At 34.5% G+C, this 20886-nt stretch overlaps 2 protein-coding genes across 2 annotated transcripts; both read left to right on the top strand.

Annotated features, from left to right (window-relative positions):
• The first annotated feature begins 11695 nt into the window (after window positions 1–11695).
• LOC142634846 (uncharacterized) lies at window positions 11696–13030 on the top strand. Its single transcript, XM_075809098.1, has one exon. The coding sequence runs from the start codon at window positions 11696–11698 to the stop codon at window positions 13028–13030; it is 1335 nt and encodes a 444-aa protein (XP_075665213.1).
• Window positions 13031–13789: 759 nt separating this feature from the next.
• Window positions 13790–15705, top strand: LOC142634848 (uncharacterized). The gene is made up of 3 exons (XM_075809099.1): window positions 13790–13985; window positions 14513–14739; window positions 14830–15705. The coding sequence occupies exons 1-3, from the start codon at window positions 13790–13792 to the stop codon at window positions 15703–15705; spliced, it is 1299 nt and encodes a 432-aa protein (XP_075665214.1).
• The last annotated feature ends 5181 nt before the right edge of the window (window positions 15706–20886 follow it).

A 20886-nucleotide genomic window follows, 5' to 3' on the forward strand; every position in this document is an offset into this window, starting at 1 on the left:
CAAGCAAAATGAAGGACATATTCTAAAACATGCACAAATTCATTTTGATAAAGGATATCAATTACTTGGTATGTCTCCAATGAATGTCTAAAACCCTAACACAATTTTGGGTGAGTCACAGGCCAAATTGTGTTATGTCACCCAAGTAAAATTTTCAGGTCTTAGTGCTTTTATATTAAGCCATATGCATAAGTCAAAATTAAAATCTCTTTCATGTAATAAGTACATCATTCTGATTAACACTTTGGAGCTAAAATTTTATATCACCCATCTATGTGACCAAGACAAAGTAGGTCTTGGAAAGTAGAAGACATTACCACAAGCCTTTATTAATTATCATGATAGCTCCTGCATAAGCTATTGTTGAGGCTTTACTAAGAAATCACCTGAATGAAGTTAATGAAAATGTTCAATATGGCCATCGATCTCTCCACCAATTACCTGAATGAAGTTAATGAAAATGTTCAATATGGCCATTGATCTCTCCACCTTAATATATGAAGCATATCCAATAGTAACCAAGTTTGATGATCTATCATTTACATTTACATTTACATTTACATATAGGGAGGAATTATAAATGGTAAAAACAATGACAAAAGCAATATTTTCTCTGTTTCTGGATGTGTGGGAGGACATTGAAAAATGGTTCTGGTTGAGAGCTTTAATGCCTGCAACATATATAAAACAAGAAACACACATAAGACACATCAAATAACCTATATAGGGGGATTGAATGCAAAATTTTCTAATGGTAAGAAATAATAATCATTTGACTACACGAAAGGAATGTTACAATTGTTACAAGAAAGTAGATGTATACATTACATTACTTTTAGAAGTGTCCATAAGTCATAATTTCCTGTAAAGAGAAATATTAAGTATTAACATTGAAATGACCCTATAGTGTTGTGTGCATGTCCAAAACAAATTAAAAAGTAAGACTAAACAGCTAATGATTAAATCTCAGTTAAATCTGCAACAAACCAAATCAAAGTCCAAGCTATTTTTTGTTTCCTGATATCTGGAGGGAGTCCTGGGGTATGAAGACCATGTATTACTGAGTAGAAAAGTGAAATCATGGCCAACCCACAAATGACCTAACACCTATAAGAGAAAGGAAAAAATGAAAAACATTACATTACACATAGGGCAGTTACACATTACATTATATTAAACAATTAGTATGCAATTTTTGAGACAAACCAAATGGCAATGCTAATGACTTTTTGTATGCATCCTATAGGAAAAGTAGCTTATAGTATAAATTCTCAAGTTTCAAAAATACAGAATTGAATTGCATATAGCATACGTTTTGATCTAATGGCATACATCATGTATTTTGTTTCAAGTTGCATTTAGAAGGATGCTACTGTTCAAACTTAGCGTACCTAGTCCACAAGACCACCACTCGTCGGTACCTCGTTCCGCTTACGACATGTTCTTCGGTTATGCCCTTCTTGGTTAACAACCTGCATTGCACCTTCCTCCCCCCCCTCCTTCCATGGTGTGGTTCTCGGCCGTTTCCCGCCCTCGTCCATCTCGTTCCTGATTAATGTTGAGACAGGGCGACCTTTCTCTCGGATCAATCAGGGGTTAGGGATGACCCTTTGAGTTTCTTTGGGATTTGGCCATGATAATCTGTCTTTCAATGCAGGGAAAATGGGAGCATAGCTCTAGAATAGTGCGTTCACGCTATAGTGTGATCTCCATGTTTAGCAATCCCTGGATTATGCAGTGTATCTACTTGATATGATTGTTGTTGCGCACTCAATCTCGTCACCCTATGATGCTCTGCCTTCTCCTTATTTCTCATGAAGATATCTAAGGCATATTTACACCATTGTTTCTCCGAATTCAACTACGCTATGCTTTTATTGCAGTGATCATTGAAGTAACCATTTGGTTTGAACCATGTGTATTTCATCATTGCCGTAATGGGCAGGCTGTGAGCACCCTTTAGAACACCATTGAAGCACTCAGAGACATTTGTAGTCGTTGCCCCATAGCGGTAACCCTTATCAAAAGTTAGAGCCCATTTGTCTTTGGGCACATCCTTTAGATATTGGTGTGCATCCCGGTTGACATTCTCAATTAATGCGAAGGTGGCATTGAACTTTCGCTCCTGGGTAGCACTTGCTACCCTCCATTCTAGATTCTTTAAAGTTTCATTGTTCTATCTAGTGTTGATGTTACTGCATAGATGACGAAGGCAATAACGATGTTCTGTCATGGGAGGCTGCAAAAAGTCTCGACTAGTGTCTCTAAAGATAGCTTGTATCCCAAGGTGTTTATCAGATATGACGCACAACTTGCTCTGGTAGGAAACATACCTTCTTATACAAGCCAAGAACCAACCCCAAGAGTTTGTGCTCTCGCTCTCGACAACGGCAAAGGCTAGTGGATAAATCTTATTATTAGCATTTGTCGCCATTGCAATCATCAATTTCCCTTTATATTTTCCATAGAGGTGGGTTGCATCAATGCTAAGATCATACATACCTAACAACAAGTGGACCAAGGGGTAGTGCTTGGTGTGGATGCTTCATCATAGGACATATGTGTAGAAACCTTGCCCACGCCCACAACTGTACCAATAGTAGTGCATTGCCAATCTGCTTGGCTGTCTTCTCTGGTGCTTTACAGAGGTGTCTATATAGCCAACTTAGTGCTGCACTACCCCAGCTAAAATTCTTTCCATTGCTGATTAGATTGAGAAACTGTAGATACATGATTGAGAGCCGTTCGCCAGAATTGTCCATAAACAACATACCACCTAACATCTCTAGTATGTAAAACCATGCATACTACTGCACACGCAAGTCAATGGCATCAACGGGGAGAGGGTCGCTAAACTATGACTCAAGTCAACATGCTTTTACCCTCAGCCTACACAGCACTGCGATGCTCTCACTAGCACCGACAACTTTGTCCAGCGGCCTATGGCCTAGCAATTCGGTGTAGAGGTCGCCCCACTTATTCATACTGGTAAACCCCACCACTTGCAAGCCATCTATAAGTACCCCCATTATAACCTCCATGTCTTGTAGCATGATGGTCATCTCACCATGGGGCAAGTGGAATGAGTGCGTCTCCAGCCGCCATCTCTCCACCAATGCTGTGATCAATGCATGATCAAGGTCTATATTTGGGACCTAAAGTAGCCCATCTAACCCCGCATTTGTGATATAAGAGCAATCCGTGAATCTAACCCACCTTCAAGCTGACATTTCTCTTGGTGATGACAAGTCAATACACCCAGCACTTCCTGCAAACGGAGCAGCTCAGTATTAATAATAGCATTCACTAAGCATATAATAATTACTCTTCAAACTTAAATGCCAAAAATATTTCTATTACATATATTGACTACGATTTTGGACAAATGCATACCTCGCCTGCCGAAGGAGCATCCCAAAGCAAACTTGAATGATGCACAGCCTGCCTTGTCAAGACACTATCTATAGAGGGTCCTGCTCGATGTGGGTCCATATCTGGCATAAATTAAAGGTGATTAATGACCCATTAGGTCAAATGCAAAGCATAAACATTCTAATTTTCTTTTTAAGGAGCATGACACATGAGGAAAATTCACATAATTGAGTTCCTACTTTTTCTTTCTTTTTCTTTAATAAATTTCTTTTATAAGCTTGAATTTCATTCATTCAAGAGAAAGTGGCTATATACTTTACAAGCAGATTCAATGAACTACTAGACGAAGAAAAAAGTGTTATTTGTGTTACAGTTTATTGGCAAATTTAAAAGAAAGAGAATTGCATTAGCATAAAGTGAAGCCATTTGTTTTGGATGTGTTTATGCCTGGTAGGTAAACAGAGTCATGGCATTACAATAGGTAGGGTGTCTAAATTACAAGCATGATCTTTGAAATTGGTATGACAATTCATAATTAGAAGTTGAAAGTATATGATATGCATCAATTCAATCATGTTTTTTAAAATAGAAAGTAATAAGAAATAGGCAACAATGTAATGATGACCCGATTAAGAAATAATGAAGTATGTAGTGAGTGGGTTTTGCATTTTGTGTAAGTTTTACAATCTAATTGATCAATTGGATTACGAGATACCAAAAAAAAAAAAAAAATTTAAGATAAAAAACGACATGCAAGACAAACCCTAGAGAGAGAGAGAGAGAGAGAGAGAGAGAGAGAGAGAGAGATAAAGAAGTATCGTTGTTGATGATAGCGCTGGTCTTTAAACTCCTTGGCGGTGAATTTGAGAACAGCGGTGAAAGGTGTTGCCTCTGGAACACTGAGAGAGAGAGAGAGAGAGAGAGAGAGAGAGAGAGAGAGAGAGAGTTTGATTTGAACGAACACTTTGAAGGGAGAGGTCAGATTCACTTTGAAGGAAGACTGAAAGCCAGATTGAGACAGTGAGAGTGCAATTGAGACAATGAGAGGGAGATTGAGAGAGTAAGTTTGAGTGAGAAAGAGGGAGATTGATAGACTTAGGGAGACTGATAGTGAGATTGAGAAAGTGAGAGGGAGATTGAGAGAGTAAGGCTGAGTGAGGGAGATTGAGAGAGAGTGAAACGGTGAGTATCAATAGAGAGTGGAACGGTGAGTGAGATTTAGCCAAACCCGAGTCATACTCGAGTTTATGGAGCTCGGGTACTACTAACACAGTAATTGAGTCCATGAAACTCGAGTATGAATCTGGATGATTTCGCCTATTATACTTGAGCCATACTCGAGTTCTAGAAACTCGGGTACCAGACTAACACATTACTCGAGTTCGAGAAACTCAAGTACCAAGTGTCATTTTTAATGCTCAAATGCCAACTCAGCCAGTGCCATGGTGGAATGCTCACTAGGAACTCAAGTTTACTAAACTCAAGTACCATTTGGATTTCGAGTTTGGTGAACTTGAGTACTAGAAAAGTTGTAGATTCCTATTTAGTTCTGAACAGTGCTAGATTGCCAATAATTTTGCCAAAACGTGGTATTTGACCATTTTCACCCGTTTTTGCATGCTTCATAGATAGACTAGAATTTGTTTTTAACTCTATTTTACGAAGGACTCTTATGAAAAATTAAGTTAAAAACAAAGTAGGAGTTGTAAATATAATACTTAGGAATAATCTTATAAGTTTTTTTTTTTTTCTTGAGAAAGAATCCTTAAAGTATTTTGTTTTGAGAAATATAAAGTAATTTGTAGTTCTTTTTTTTTTTTTTTTAAGAATCAGTAATTTGTAGTTCTTTGTTATGTATATTATGTCAAATTTATTATTTTCTCTAATGATTTACTGATTCTTTAACATACACCATTATTATAAGTGATGTCTCACTTTATTAATGATTTTGTTAACTAAGCGATCAAAGGTTTTCTCTCCCTACAAATAAATGGTTAATTCGGTTTTATTTTTTGACAATTTCCTAATGATATATTGTGCTTAAGATTGCAGAATAGAAAGCAATGTATAGATTCTATGAAGTTAGATATGTAACTATTATGTACTTCTCTATAAGGTAATACATGGAGTTAACTGAAAATTTACATGATTAATAGTGTTATTTTTTTAGAGAGGTTATGTTCACAAAATTTTCACAACAAATCATAGGTGTTAAGTTTTTATTAGTACTAATTTGAATCTATAACTTAAATTTCCTTTTGTCCACCCATAACAACCTACCACTTACAATTTGATGTGAAAATGTTGTGAACATATCAAATTTTTATTATAAAGATTATGGCAACATGGTTGAGAATGAGTAAATGCTAAAAGTAAGATAGAGGTAATGGATGTTGCCAAAGTATCTTGATATTAATTTTTTTTTTAACCCATTGCAGCATTTAATATTTTATTAGATATTTAACCTTTTTCTAATGCATCGCATGGGTTAGCGACTAGTTATATATAGTCATAGATGAGTTTTACTCTCTCTCGCTCTCTCTCTAATTTTTAATTTTAGTTTTTTTAGATATACACATGAGTTTACTTTTTTCTTTATTGGGTTTTTGATGGTTTATTTATATTAGATTTTTTTTTCTTTTGCACAATATTAAATCACTTAGAAAAAAAAAACTTAATTAGGAAAAATGGCTTAAAATTAAACAATAATTATAATCTAATTTAAAATTTGATTGAATTTGTCAACTTTGACTTCTATTTTATATAGATTTCTAGTGTACTTTGATGGTGCACAAACTTTTGTAAGTAAATAATATTTAAGAATGACATTACCTTTTGACATCTTGAGAAATGTTTTTTTTTTTCATTTTAATAATGGAGAAATTAATATATGTGTATATGTGTGTGTGTGTGTGTATATATATATATATATATTTATAAAAGAGAAGTGTTACGTTTACAATATTTTCACAATAAATTATAGGTGATTAGTTAATATTGGTTATAATTTGTATCTATTACTGTTTTGAAAATGTTGTGAAAGTGTGGACATAGCGTTTCTTATATATAAAAGCAGAGATCTCATGCGGGAGTGTGTGAGGTTCTGCCGTATGGCACTCTAATTTTGCATTTAGCCTTTTTACCTTTTTTATTACTTTTTTATTTTTTTTATAGTTATCCAATAAATTATTGTAACTTATTTTTACTGTTATATAAAATATGAGCTGCTCTTGATAATCAGACCAAATTTTATTCTCTATAAAATGGACTAACTTTTAAAAATAAACCAAACTTATGAAAAGCCCAAGTTGAGTTATTACCTTATATATTATGACCTAAGTCTAACCATTTCCACGAATAAATCAAAGCCAATGCTTACCCACTTACAAACTCTCTTCCTCTCCCACATATAGATGATTCTCTTTGTCAAAATTTATATAAATCTTGAGAGTCCTGAGATTGTTGAAATAATTGACAAGTGTATATTTCTAAAATTTATTATAACAAAAAATGTCTAATAAATAGCATATTCTATCTTACAAAATGCCATTTACATAATATTTACTTTAAAAAAAAAATTCAATGATAGGAATGGTATAAAATATGATCCTATACAAGAAATACCAAAAATGCATACAAATTTTTTTTCATAGGAAGACAATAGTAGAGATAAAATTCATTGAATGAGATCCTATGAAACAGGTTTGTTAATCATTTCAAATTATACTCATCATTTACTTGAAAAAAAAATACATCATATTATTTACATTAAAAAAATAATACATATTAAATTCAAAGTTCATTGTAGGATTTGAACTGTTAGGGTATTGCAACAATAAGCAATGTTGATATAATGATGTGTTGATATTAAATTTTGTGCGTGCTTTGTGGAATGAAATTGAAACCACAATCAGGATCATTTTGGTGTGCAAAATGTGAAACAGAAACAAATCACCCTATCCCAAGTTTAGAGACACCCACATTAACTACATACTCTCCTACTATTTATAATATATTCATCTCACTATAACTACTGTATATACAATTGCAAACTACTTCAGATACATGATTCAAATTGAAGTTTTTGATGCAATTGACAACACAACTTTTGTAATATTTGATTGAGATGCTGAGAAAATCCTAAATAAATATGCAAGAGATCTTGCTGAAAAACAAATTAAGGTACAACTTATTTAAATTATTAAATTATTGTAAAACTGTTGATCATAATATATATTAAATTCCTCTTATATAGATTGATATTGAAGAAGGAATCCCACATGATTTGAAGAAAATTTTAGGAAAAAAAAAAGCATGTTCCTGCTTTATTTGAATGAATTCAATCTAAATGATGGTTTTGAAAATTACATAGTTGCTAAGATTTTTGATGTACCTTCAAATGACAAAAAGGTATGGAAGAAAAAATAATATACACAATCCAATATGATATATTGATTCTTTTGCTACACTATTCTTAAATTAACAAAAAAAAAATTTATATATAAACATTTACAAAAAACTGTCACATCATTGAAATGTAATATAAGTGCAAATACCTTTACAAAAAATCTTAGTGACAACAAATTCGCAAGTCCAAACTTTGAAAGATCTAGTCAAGAATCTTCCGGTGCCAATTCTTTAGTGATTAATACAAATAATGAAACAAAATGAAAAAGTGATAAAAGTTCAAAAATTGAACAAATAGGGATGAATCAAATTTCAAGCATTGAAGATGAAGAAACAGATAATGATAACAAACCTCTCAACAAATTTTACAAGCATCGCCATATCGCCATAAAAAAGCATTGAGGAAACAAAAAAAAAAAAAAAAAAAAACAAGATTTCATAAAGAAGCTCTTTAATCTTTATTACATCACATAATAAAGATCAATAATAAGGAATGAATTAATATGCTTTTATCAATTTTTATTATACTATATTACTCAAAGTTTTTTATTTTTTATTGTTCATTACTTGAACTGAATAACTAAAATAGATATGTGTGTACAATTTATAATTGTTACTTCTTATGATGAACTCATTATTAACAAAGTTTTATAACAAATATGCTATAATATATGTACAATATTCTCCAAAAAAATTTAGATAAAACATTATAACATTATCTGTGCATCACATGGACAATTTACTAGTTATTTTTAATTATAAAGCATGTATACATATCGTCTTCTGTACATTTTCTTGTGCAATGCCATTACCAATGGACCACCAAAATCCTTTCCAGATCGCAATAATTGGTTATAGACAATAAAAGAGAATAGTATGTAAGTCAAATAAGAATGACCATGTCTTCTTGAGAATGTTTAATTTGTTTTTCATTTTGATAATGAAGATATTATTTTAATTATAAAGCTTCTATACAATCACCTTTATGCACACTTTTCTACGTGTTAAAAGATAGGCAAAAATGCAAAACTGACCTTCTAAGTTTTACCTTTTGTCATTTCAGTTCTCTAAGTTTCAGCTTTGTCATTTCACTCATTTAAGTTTCAAATATAGTCAATTCAGTCTTTCGTTAATCTTCTGTTAAGTGCTTCTGCCTACTAATCAAAACGACGTCATTTTGGATTTTTTTTTTCTTAATTTAAAAAAGTGTGCAAACTAACAGAGGACTGAATTGAATATATTTGAAACTTAAAGGACTGAAATGATAAAACTGAAATTTAAAGGACTGAAATGACAAAAAGTAAAACTTAGAAGATAAGTTTTGCATTTTAGCCTAAAAGATAATAGTATTGAAGCCAAATCAGCGTCTCGTTATTGCTTTTGAAAGTCTGAACTTATTAGAACCTATCCTATATACCGAGAGTCTAGACACTGAGCTCATAAATCTTTGTAATGAATAGGAATTAAAAATAGTTCTAGGAGCACCCTATAAAATGGGTTAAAATTATATAGTACAAAAAAAGGAGTTAATAAAAAAGCAAGCTCCATATTAATCCTTTGTTTGCAAAAGTCTTGTAAGCACTCAGTACATGAACTTATGCCTATAGAGCTCACATGTCAGTAAAACATAAATTTCATGTGCCCACGTATGAGATACCGTCTCTATTTTTTTTCACAAACAATCAAGAGCTAGTATATATGGAACTATGGATTATCTTCTATCCCCAAAGAGAGAGATATATTGCTATATGCAATATTGCATAGCTCATGGGGTTTAAGAACTTTGAAGGTCACGTCATTAAATAGTGCCTTTTTTTTTTTGCTGAGCTCTTGCTTTTTATTCTTCACAATTTTGGTCAGAATAGCTCACAAGTTTTAATTCTACAGAGGGCAAACAATCCAACACTCAAGGCCTAAAAAAAGAAAAAACCACGCAATTGGCCTCTAAAAACTGAGAAGCATGGTAGTCGTATTAATTAGCCTTTGTCTTTACTCTTTATTGCATTGGGCAATGAATGCCAGTCCTCCATTAATTTTCCAGGAGGCCAACTGGTCAATTAAAGTCTAATAAACGGAGTATCTGTAACAAGAGATTGTATTTATTGTGTTAGCATGCATCCGGGGTAGTATAAAAGTTGTTATTTTACAACTTAAAAAATTACTTTATTTATTAATTATACCATTCAACTCTACAAGTGGAGCAGGTTTCTCTGTGTTTAGAAGTGGGGTTCTCAAAAAAAAAAAAAAAAAAACTACAAGTGGAGTAGGTTTCTCTGTGTTTAGAAGTGGGGTTTTTCTCTCTCTATTTCTTTTACACAATAGAATTAGAGTGTCCCTTCTTAGAAGGTGCTTTAGTATCCTAGGAGTAATGTTGTTATTCCTAGGCTTGTTGGGTTCTTTTTCGGGAGTTTGGGAAACAGATTTGAGTGTGAGTGAGGATGGAGGAGTTGGCTCAATCATGGAATTGGTTTACTCTCTCGGATAGGGAGGGACCAGGTTGTTGTTTACTTGACGACGAAAAAGCTGAGAGTTTCTCCATTGCTGCAAAGTTTCTAACTAGGCGAGCTATCAATATGGAGATTATAGTTAAGACTTTCACCCCACTATGGAGAGCCAGAATTGGTTCAAAATTCAGAGCTTTGGTGACCATAAAATTCTTCTCTTTTGACAATAAGGAAGATGTGGACAAAATTTTAGAAGGCGGACCATGGAGTTTTGACAAACATTTGGTGGTGATGAGTCGGTATGAAAATGAATCGCCACTAGAAGATATTCAATTTGAGAAAACTAAGCTTTGCGTTCAGGTGCACGGAATTCCGATCAAATATATGACAATTGAGGCGGCAAAGAAAATTTGTAGTGTGTTGGGAGAGGTTTCAGTGCTGAAGGATCCAAAACTATATGATGGGGGTCATTTTATTCGAGTACAGGTATCCATCGATTTATCTTTACCGTTGTGCTGTGGGAGATTAATATCTGTTGGTGATGGAGGAAAGCAGGTGTGGATTTCTTTCAAGTATGAAAGGCTGCCAAATTTATGCTAGTGGTGTGGGCGACTTACTCACGATGATAGAGATTGTGAGTTGTGGATTGAAAGCGAGGGCACACTCAAAGTAGAACAGCGTGAGTTTGGACCACAATTGAGAGCTCCCCCCTTCGTAGCTACTAGGAAAAACGCTATTCTTGTCCCTGGTTACTATGCAGTGAAGAAGGAGAGTGCAGCTTCATCAGCTGATCGTGATTCTAGTCGGAACTCAGTTTTAGGCCAAGAGAGGATGTCGGAGCATTCCCAGAGTGTAACGGCAGGTAGGGCTGGAAGCATTGAAGAGGATATTATTCCCTCATTAATTCGCAATAAGGGGGATGAAATTAGAAAGGATGATACGACTTTAAAAGCCAGAAGTAATGAGGGAGTAATGGTGGAAGATACGGCTTTAAAAGTCAGAAGTAATGAGGGAATAATGGTGGAAGATACAGCTTTAAAAGTCAGAAATAATGAGGAAATAACGGGGGAATTTAAGACTCCTAAGGTAATTGAACCTGATTGTGAAGTAGAAATTGGGGAGTTATGTTTGGCTAAGGAGTTTGGGGCGACTACACTTCAGGGGTCGGGAAAGAGAGTAGCAAAACTCCCTAACTCACGTGACTCTTTAAGTAACCCTTCCAAACTTAAAAAGTCACGTGATACACAAGCAGCTAGGGCTCCCCAACCAGATTCAATTCATGCAGCCCCCACTTGGAAAAGCAGAGAAAGAAACACCATGGGAAATATAGCAGAATCCTTAGGAAAAAAAAGAGCAGCACGAGCAGTGGCAGATCAGTCTGAATTGACAGCAAAAAGATTTCATGTGACCCTCGAGGATGAAACCACACCTTCAGTAGTTGCAGGAGCTGATGTTCAACCCCGCCAATAGCAATGAGTTGTTTAGCTTGGAACTGTTGTGGGCTTGGGAACCTGCGTACAGGGAAGGAGCTCGTTGAAATTGTTCGGGCAAAAGATCCCGCTGTAGTGTTTTTAGTCGAAACACGTACAGATGATGCAAGGCTAGAATTTGTTCAAAGTAGTATTGGTTTTGATCATAGATGGGTTGTACCAAGAGTGGGAAGGAATGGGGGATTGGTTCATTATTGGAGAGCTTCGGTAAATTTAAAGGTGGAAGGTTCTGATAGATACTATATTGATGCTGTGATTAAAAATTCAGAGAATGAATGGAGGTTAACCGGTTTTTTTGGTGAACCCGATACAGCTAGAAGACATGAAGCTCGGAGTAAGCTAAGGAATTTAAATTCACATCCGGAGAAGCCGTGGCTTTGCTTTGGGGACTTTAATGAAATTATCAGACAAGATGAGAAACTTGGGAGTGCAAGAAGACCCCATTATCAAATGCAACAGTTTAGGGAGGTGATTGATGAGTGTGGATTTATGGACTTGGGGTTTGAGGGTTCAAAGTTTACTTGGAGCAAGCACTTTGAGAATGGAAGCTCAATTTGGGAGAGGTTAGATAGGTGTTTGGTCACAAATAGCTGGTTCATGAAGTTTGCTGGTTCAAGAGTGTTCCACTTAACTTGTACGTCATCGGATCATGTACCAATTCTCATCTCACTTTTGGGTTTGAGTCCACCGGTTCGGAAAAAAATATTTCATTTCGAACAAATGTGGCTCTCAGATTCAAGCTGTGAGGAAGTGGTATACTCGGTTTGGGGTAGTGGAAGTGGGCTCGGTGATGGAGGAAATATTTTGAGAAAAGTGGAGAGGTGTGGTAAAGAATTGGGGCATTGGGAGAAAAATGTTTTTGGTAATGTAAGGATGGAGTTGAATCGGTTAAAGAAGGTCTTAGCCAATGAAGAAAGGGCTGCCATGATTAGTGGGAACAATTTCCAGGTTAGACAGATCAAAAAAGATATTGAGGTTCTACAAGATAGGGAAGCAACTATGTGGGCTCAATGTTCTAGAGTGCTATGGGCAAACCAAGGGGATAAAAATTCAAAGTATTTTCATTGTTGTGCCACAAAGAGATTCTGGAAAAATGCCATGGAAGGTATTAGAGATGAGGAAGGGGTATGGAGAACAACTCAAGAGGAAGTAGGTGAAATCATGGTAAATTACTACAAGACACTATTTTCTTCAACAGAGGGTAGTGTTCTCGGTAGCATGCTTGAATGCGTGCCCACAGTGATAGATGAAGAGATGAATGCAGCCCTATGTAAGGAATTTGAGGCGTGTGAAGTCATTAGTGCCCTACAACAATAGGCTCCCTTTAAAGTACCTGGACCTGATGGTATGCCGCCATTCTTTTATCAACAGTTTTGGAGCACGGTAAATCATGATGTCACTTCATCCATATTATCTTGGTTGAATTCAGATACTGTACCATCCCCCTAAATCATACTTTTATTACTCTTGTGCTGAAAACAAACTCTCCTGAATATGCACATCAATATCACCCCATCAGCCTTTGTAATGTACTCTACAAAATATACTCCAAAGTCCTTGCAAATCGCCTAAAAAAAAAAAATACTTCCATCCATTATCACAGAGCACCAATCAGCTTTCACCAAGGAAAGATTAATTTCAGATAACATTTTGGTGGCATTTGAAACCTTACATAGTATGAAAAAGTATAAGGGGGGCTTTTATGGGTATATGGTACTAAAACTAGATATGAGTAAGGCTTATGACCGGGTGGAGTGATATTATTTAGAGGAGATAATGAGGAAGATGGGTTTTAGGGAGAGGTGGATAAATCTTGTGATGGGTTGTGTGAAAACAGTTTCATATTCTATTTCGGTTAATGGAGAACCAAGCAGGATGATTTTCCCTACTAGGGGGATTAGGCAAGGGGACCCACTTTCCCCTTTCCTTTTCCTTCTTTGTACGGAAGGGCTGAATGGGTTGATTAAAAAGGCTGAATTACAAGGCGATATCCATGGCTACTCCCTTTGTAGAAGATGACCTAAACTAACACATTTGCTCTTTGCAGATGATAGTCTTATTTTTTGCAGGGCTACAATGGAGGAGTGCGACAAGGTGATGGCCTTACTAAACAAGTATGAGGAAGCCTCGGGGCAAAAAGCTAATAGAAGCAAGACCTCTTTGTTCTTTAGCAACTCTGTATCAAAAGAAGTCAAGCACGGAATAAAGGTGAAATTGGGGGTGCCGGAAATCATGCACTATGAGAAATACCTTGGGCAGCCATCTCTAGTTCGTAAAGGGAAAAAAGAGAGCTTTAATTTTATAAAAGAAAAAATTTGGAGGAAACTTCAAGGGTGGGAAGCAAAATTACTCTCCCAAGCTGGAAGGGAGGTGCTCTAAAAGGCAGTTATTCAAGCTATCCCTACTTATACTATGGGATGCTTTAAATTGCCGGTAACTTTGTGCAATGAGATTGAGTCCCTTATCAAGAAGTTTTGGTGGGGGACAACGGGGCAACCGAAGAAAAATACATTGGGTGAAATGGGAGGAGATGATAAAATCTAAAACCATTGGTGGTATGGGTTTTTGTGATCTTGCCATGTTCAATGACTCTCTTTTAGCAAAGCAAGCTTGGCGGCTATTGCATAATAAGACCTCGATCTTCTATAAGGTATTTAAAGCTTGCTTCTTTCCAAATTCTACAATAATGGAGGCTACCGACTCAAGGTTGGGTTCCTATGCTTGGAAGAACATCCTTAGGGGGAGAGACATTATTCAAAGGGGGGCAATTTGAAAATCATACGGTGGATTCGCTCATAGATCCAAACACAAGAAAATGGAATGAGGAGCTGATTGACGGTCTATTTGTGGAAGAGGATGCTGAATTGATCGAGAAGATTCCTCTTATCCGAGTTGCAACTGAAGACACATTGTATTGGCCATGCTCCACATCGGGTCACCACACATGCAAGTTCGGTTATATGTTCCTCAAACAAGAGGCAGAGATGGAAGCAAGCCCACAAGTCCCACCAATTCGTGATAAACAGGTCTGGAAAGGGATATGGCAGCTGCAAGTTCCACCAAAAATTAAAAACTTCCTTTGGTGAGTGTGTCATAATGCTCTTCCTACAAAACAGGCGCTGATGAAGAGGAAAATCACAACTGACCTGATCTGTGAAAGGTGTTTTTCTGCTGTGGAGGAGACCGAGCATGCTCTTTGGTCATGCCCGGAGCTGGAAGTGGTTTGGGGAGATTGTGAAGAATGGAGTTTCAGGTCCGAGGTTCAGTTGGCAAATATGAAGGAACTGCTGTCATGGCTGATGGCTAAAGGAAAGTCACTAGAGCTGTTTGCATATATGACTTGGATGGTGTGGAATCAAAGAAATAAAGTCTGTGTGAACCAACTAGTTGTTCCGCTCCATCAAGTGGCTGAACAAGCGAAGCAAATGTTGGCACAATTTAGAGCTAATCTGCAGAATTCTATAGTGCAGGTCACGGACAGCAGCTATGGAGTCTCAAGATGGAGAAATCCGCAAGTTGGTTTGGTGAAAATAAACTTTGATGGTGCTGTCTTCAATGATTCTAATCAATCAGGAATTGGAGTGGTAATCAGGGATAATAATGGAGCTGTGTTGGCTTCTTGTTCAAAAAAAATCCATCAAGCTTACAAGCCTGATGAGGTTGAGACCCTGGCTGCCCTGAAGGCTGTGTCCTTTGCGCTTGAATTGGGTTTTCGAATTGCTATTCTTGAAGGGGATGCTCTTGGTCTTATAAATGCTTTGAAGTCAGTGGTGTGTAGCCTATCTCCAACAGGTTTGCTGATAGAAGATGTGAAAAGAGTTGCTAATAGTTATGTAAGATTGTTGTATTCTCATGTTAAGAGAAACGACAATAGGGTATCTCATAGTCTGGCGAAAAATGCATTACGCATACCAGATTTTCAAATATGGATGGAAGATGTTCCATCGCATATTGTTTCGATTTTACAAATGGATGTAGTTGATTCAAATTAATAAAACCAAGTCAGCTTCTTTCTCAAAAAAAAAAAAAAAAAAAAAACAAACAAACAAACAAACTCTACAATATACCCAATATTTCAATTTTTTATTTTTCCATACAACACAGTAAAATAATATAAATCAATACAATAAATATTACAATTACACCATAGAATATTACATAAAAGAAACATAGAAGGGAAGAGAAAGAGAGAGATAAGTGAATAAAATAATTGATTTTAGGTTTGCAACTAGGTGAACAGTAGGTCGTAAATCTAGCAACTTATTGTAACCATGGTTGTCAAAATCCCGATCTGGATCTTACGATCCTATGATTTTACAATCCCATCTGCCCAAAACGATCTGGATCTTTCAAGGATCTCTTCAATCATTCATAATCGGTAGGATCATATGATTCAGACAATCCCAAACGATCTTGGTTTCTTTTAATCTTCTTTAACTTAACAGAAGGCTCAGTTGGACCTAAATGAAAAATAAAATTTCAATAGACCAAGTTTTTCCACTCTAATGTAGAGAGAGTGTTAGTTGGACCCTAATAAAAAATATCCTAATAGAGTGTCACATTTTGAGATTTTTGGCCTCTTTAAATGATGTTTACAAACAGATGTAGTGATGTATGGTAATTATATCAATGAATGTATAATTTATGTGATTATTTAACATACCAATGTGTATTTTTTGTTTTTTTTTTTTTCAAATAATGTAGGATCTTACGATTCATGATCTGATTTTATAATCTACGATTTCACTTATTTCCTACAATCCTACGTAGAATCCTGATTTTGACAATCTTGATTGTAACTAGGTTGTACAATTTTTTAGATATAACCTCAGGGTGTTGCATGTTTTGGGCCACATAAAGTATAAAATAATTATTTGGATGCTTTAATTAGGAGTTCATAGATGTTTCCGAAACTACGAAATTACCTACAGTAATAATTTAGACCCTAGTTACAATGACCGCTAATGTAAATTTTAAGTTAATTTACTAATTTATAGCCCAATTGTGTACATGATTAGCCAATTACAATAGTATGCGTGGATGAACAATATAATCAACACAACCACAGCAAATTAATACGCAATACCACAAATTTAACACCTGATATCGAAGAGGATAAGTTGAGAACTGAGCAAAAAAAACCCTTACGCGGCCTCACCACCGAAAATGAGCCATTTTTAAGTGAGAATTTGTAGCAAAAGGGTTGGTAAAACAGAGAATTTGTAGCAAAATTCTCGACTGTACCAAAGAATTTCGTAGGTATGAGCATGTGGTGAGATACGTACAAACTCACTTATCAGCAACTTTACAAACTTGATTTTCGTACCATCTTTGCCTCATACCATTTGTAGGTGCGAAAAAAAAAAAATTCAGCAAGCTTCCTCTTTTGCACTTGGACCACCTCAAACCTCAAGCACAATACTTGTAAAAGCCCACATAAATATACATTGAAACAATGAAATTCAAAACCAATAATAGAAATAAATTTATCATGCAATTAGCCAACCTTACAAGACTTAGCGGTTTAATCTTGTGTCTCTCTTATGTTTATAGAAATATTACATTTTCCCATACAACTAACTTTCACATCATTTATAATGTCATCTCAACCATCAATTTATATGCAATAGTCTTGTAGTTTAACTATCATTTTTTTGGTGTTTTCAACAGGAACATCCAATGTTCAATTCCCCCATCCCCAACCATGGATATATCAAGAAAAAATTATCAAATTACATTATTGGTATTTCGTACACTGATTTGAGATAATTGTATTGCTATGCCCCTACCAGGCTACCACCTAAATTGGGGGTTAAATGAGATAAAATTTGGGATGAAATTACCTTAACTAGTTGCAATTAATAAGATTCTAAAAAAAGTTGCAATTAATGAAAAACCATCATTTTTGTCTTATTCAACACTTGGTTTAAACAGTATGGGGGTATATTGACAAAATTGTCTCAAATTGGGGTGTTAGTTACTTAGTTAAGCACATTTTGGAAACGTTAAATATTAAATTCCTTTCCAAGTATCAGACATGATATATCTCAGGGTGTGGCTTTGGGGTTTTGCCTCTCAAATTTTCATGTTTGTTGTAAGATTGAATTACCTCAAACCACTAATCACAACATTTGATTCGAAAATTTTAATATCTTCATGTATTTAGAATCTTATGAATATCATAAGGTCAGAAATTTAGTTTGGAAGATATTTTTTAGTTAAATTTTTTTTATGGCAAGAGCAATGTTTTCAAAAAAAAAAAAAAAAAAGAGAGAGAGAGAGAGAGAAAGAGAAAAAAAGAGAAGAGTTTATTATACGGGTTAAATTCAAATAATACCAAAACCAGCTCCAATTCCATGATCGCTTATTAGGGCGGATAAATCATAACATCTACATTGTGTAAATGTATGAAAATCAACACACCGAGACGTTATTGTTTGGGGCTAAATATACACCAGGACATTTGCTTTCACAATTACATAGCATTGCCATATTTTAATGATATAAATGTTCTCTTCTTCTCTTAGGTATAAAGAAGCAAAAATGCTAGCTACTTTGGTACTTATATTTTGTGGGGGATCATTGTGTTTTGCTCATTGCATTGCATTAAAAAAAAAATTCATTTTGGTTTTTGTCTTCCTTAATTTAAAAATGGGGGCTTTTTTTTTTTTTTAATTTTTAAAATTTTTTTATCTACATACTAGTAGACTACAATCAATTATTCAATGCAAAAGAAAAACCCGTGAAAACTGGACTAGAATTTTAGAATCGAATCTCCAATTGAAGCAATAAATGAAGATTTTGAGGGAGGAATTGAAGAAAAGGAACGGGTAAGAAAATGTGTAGAGAAGGAAATTAAATTTTTGTTCCTTTTGTTTTGTGCTTAGTTATACAGCAATTGCAAGAAAGTGTAAAAGAAAAAAATAAATAAATAAATCGCTGCTTTTTTTAAAAGAAAATTTTGACGTAGCCTTTTTTTTTTTTTTTTTTTTCAACACACTTATTTGGGAAATGTATATTATTTTTTATGTGGCTTTTTGAATGTTAATTATTATTTTTTTAATTACTTTGTTTGTTAATTAGGTCATCTTTAGGTGTACCATGTTAGCCTTCTGTTAGCCACATCAAATTCATCATTGAGATGATGACAAGGACCAAAATGAAACATTAAAAAAAAAAAAAAATCAGTTGTAAGTGGATTTTGTCATCCCTACTCACCAAAATGAAACATATCTAGTGTATTCCATGTATTGGTAATCAGATATATATATATATATATATATATCAACACTCTCACAATGCTTTCTCAAAAAAAAAAAAAAAAAACTCACAGTATGCGAGTTTCACATGGTTGTAAGCCCTACACTTTATAAGAGAGAAGATCCATATATTTGATGCATAAGTATGAAAATACCTATAATCTTTGTTCATCGTCATTCACTGGTAGAATTTTTAATTTTAGCGAAAAAAATGAGTAGGGAATATTTATAAGAGAAAATGGAGGTGATTAACCTTCTTCTCCTCTATTTGGTAGAGAAGAAAACTTAGTAGAAAGAAAGATGGGTGGGAGTATCTTTTCCTAAATACACAAAATGTTTTCTTTCCAAAATAGAGAATAAAGTTTTCCCTAATAAGAAAGGAAGAAAAATTTATGATTTTACCTCATCTCTTTAATGTAGATATGGTATAATAGTATATCCATATACTTTTTTCTTTTTCTTTTTCTATACTCCATTCTTCCTCTAACCAAAAAAAAAAGAAAGTCATATTTATTTTTTATTTTCTATTATTTTTTTTCCCTCTCCTTCCCATATTGTCTATTTCTTCACCTTTACATCCTCTCAACCACAAATGGTGGAATTTTTCTTTTTACCAAACAGGTGAGAATAAGGAAATGATAATAAAAAAATATCAAAATTTGATAATTGGAAAGTTTCATACATAATGTAATTGCATATAAGCCAAGAATGTGAGTTCAAATCCCCCACTTATTTTAAGAAAAAAAAAAAAGAAAAGAAAAGAAAAGGCACAAGTTATAACAAGTGCAGTAATCTTGAAATAACTAGACAAAACAAATCCCTTAAATGTTTTCTTAGGTAAAATTTTTTATAATTTTATTATATATTTATTTAATTTTTTGTTAAATAAGTGAATAAAAAAGATGGTCCAAATTTGTGGTACAATAAATAAGGTCTTTGTTGGGTTGTAAATTGACCCCAGTTAATTAATTCAATTACCCAAGTTGATTGATCAGGTCAATTACATGCAAATCGTGGAGGCATCAACAAATCACAAAATAAATTAATATGTAGCAGAAAATAAATAACATGGTGATTTGTTGACGAATTGGGAAAACTTCTCACAAAGTAAAAACCCCACCGAGTGAATCTCATTTGGTCATCACTCCCAAGAATCCAATAATTAAAAATCAAGCAGTTATAAGTACGAGGAATCTTACCACTACCCTGGCTTATCTCAAAATACCAATATACAGTTGAATCTTTGCTCTAATACCCAATTGGACTTGATCTTGTAGTAGACTTCTTTGCATGCATGGATCTCAGTACGTAACTAACTCCAACAACTTGATTTACTGTTGTTGGCTACAAAATTCTTCATTTTAAAGACATTGAAGAACAGGCAGTACTTGGTTACAAAAGCCTAAGGTGCACAAAACGCAGTAGCTTCTCACAGAGTATATGAGTTCTGAGTCTCTGTATCCATACTTGATAACTTTTAAAATAAGCGTTTTATATATCTAGGGTTGTAGAGAGAGAAACGTTAATCATCCAAGTCATCATGGGTTAAACTTCAGATCTGAAAATTCTGAATTCATAAAACTCGATAGATGCTAGTGTTGAGTTTTAATGAAACAACTTTTCTTTACTTGTTTCTTGGATCAATCTCTATATCTTTAATGATACCACTTGTAAAGTAAACTTTACACACTTAATAATACATTAAACCCAATTTAGATCTACTCAATTACAAATAAAGTGCATTTAGTCAAAGAATAAACCAAAACATAAAAAATATTACCCTATGAGTCTCAATATGAGGTGGATATTAGGTGTGATAGTTAAGGCCTTGTTTGGATTTTGCAAAACTTAGTTAACAAAACTGAGTTTTGTTAACTTATAACCCAAAATCTATGGAGCCCACGTATAAGCATT

Source organism: Castanea sativa, chromosome 5 (genome assembly GCF_040712315.1).
Source record: "Castanea sativa cultivar Marrone di Chiusa Pesio chromosome 5, ASM4071231v1".
In the NCBI taxonomy this organism is placed as follows: domain Eukaryota; kingdom Viridiplantae; phylum Streptophyta; class Magnoliopsida; order Fagales; family Fagaceae; genus Castanea; species Castanea sativa.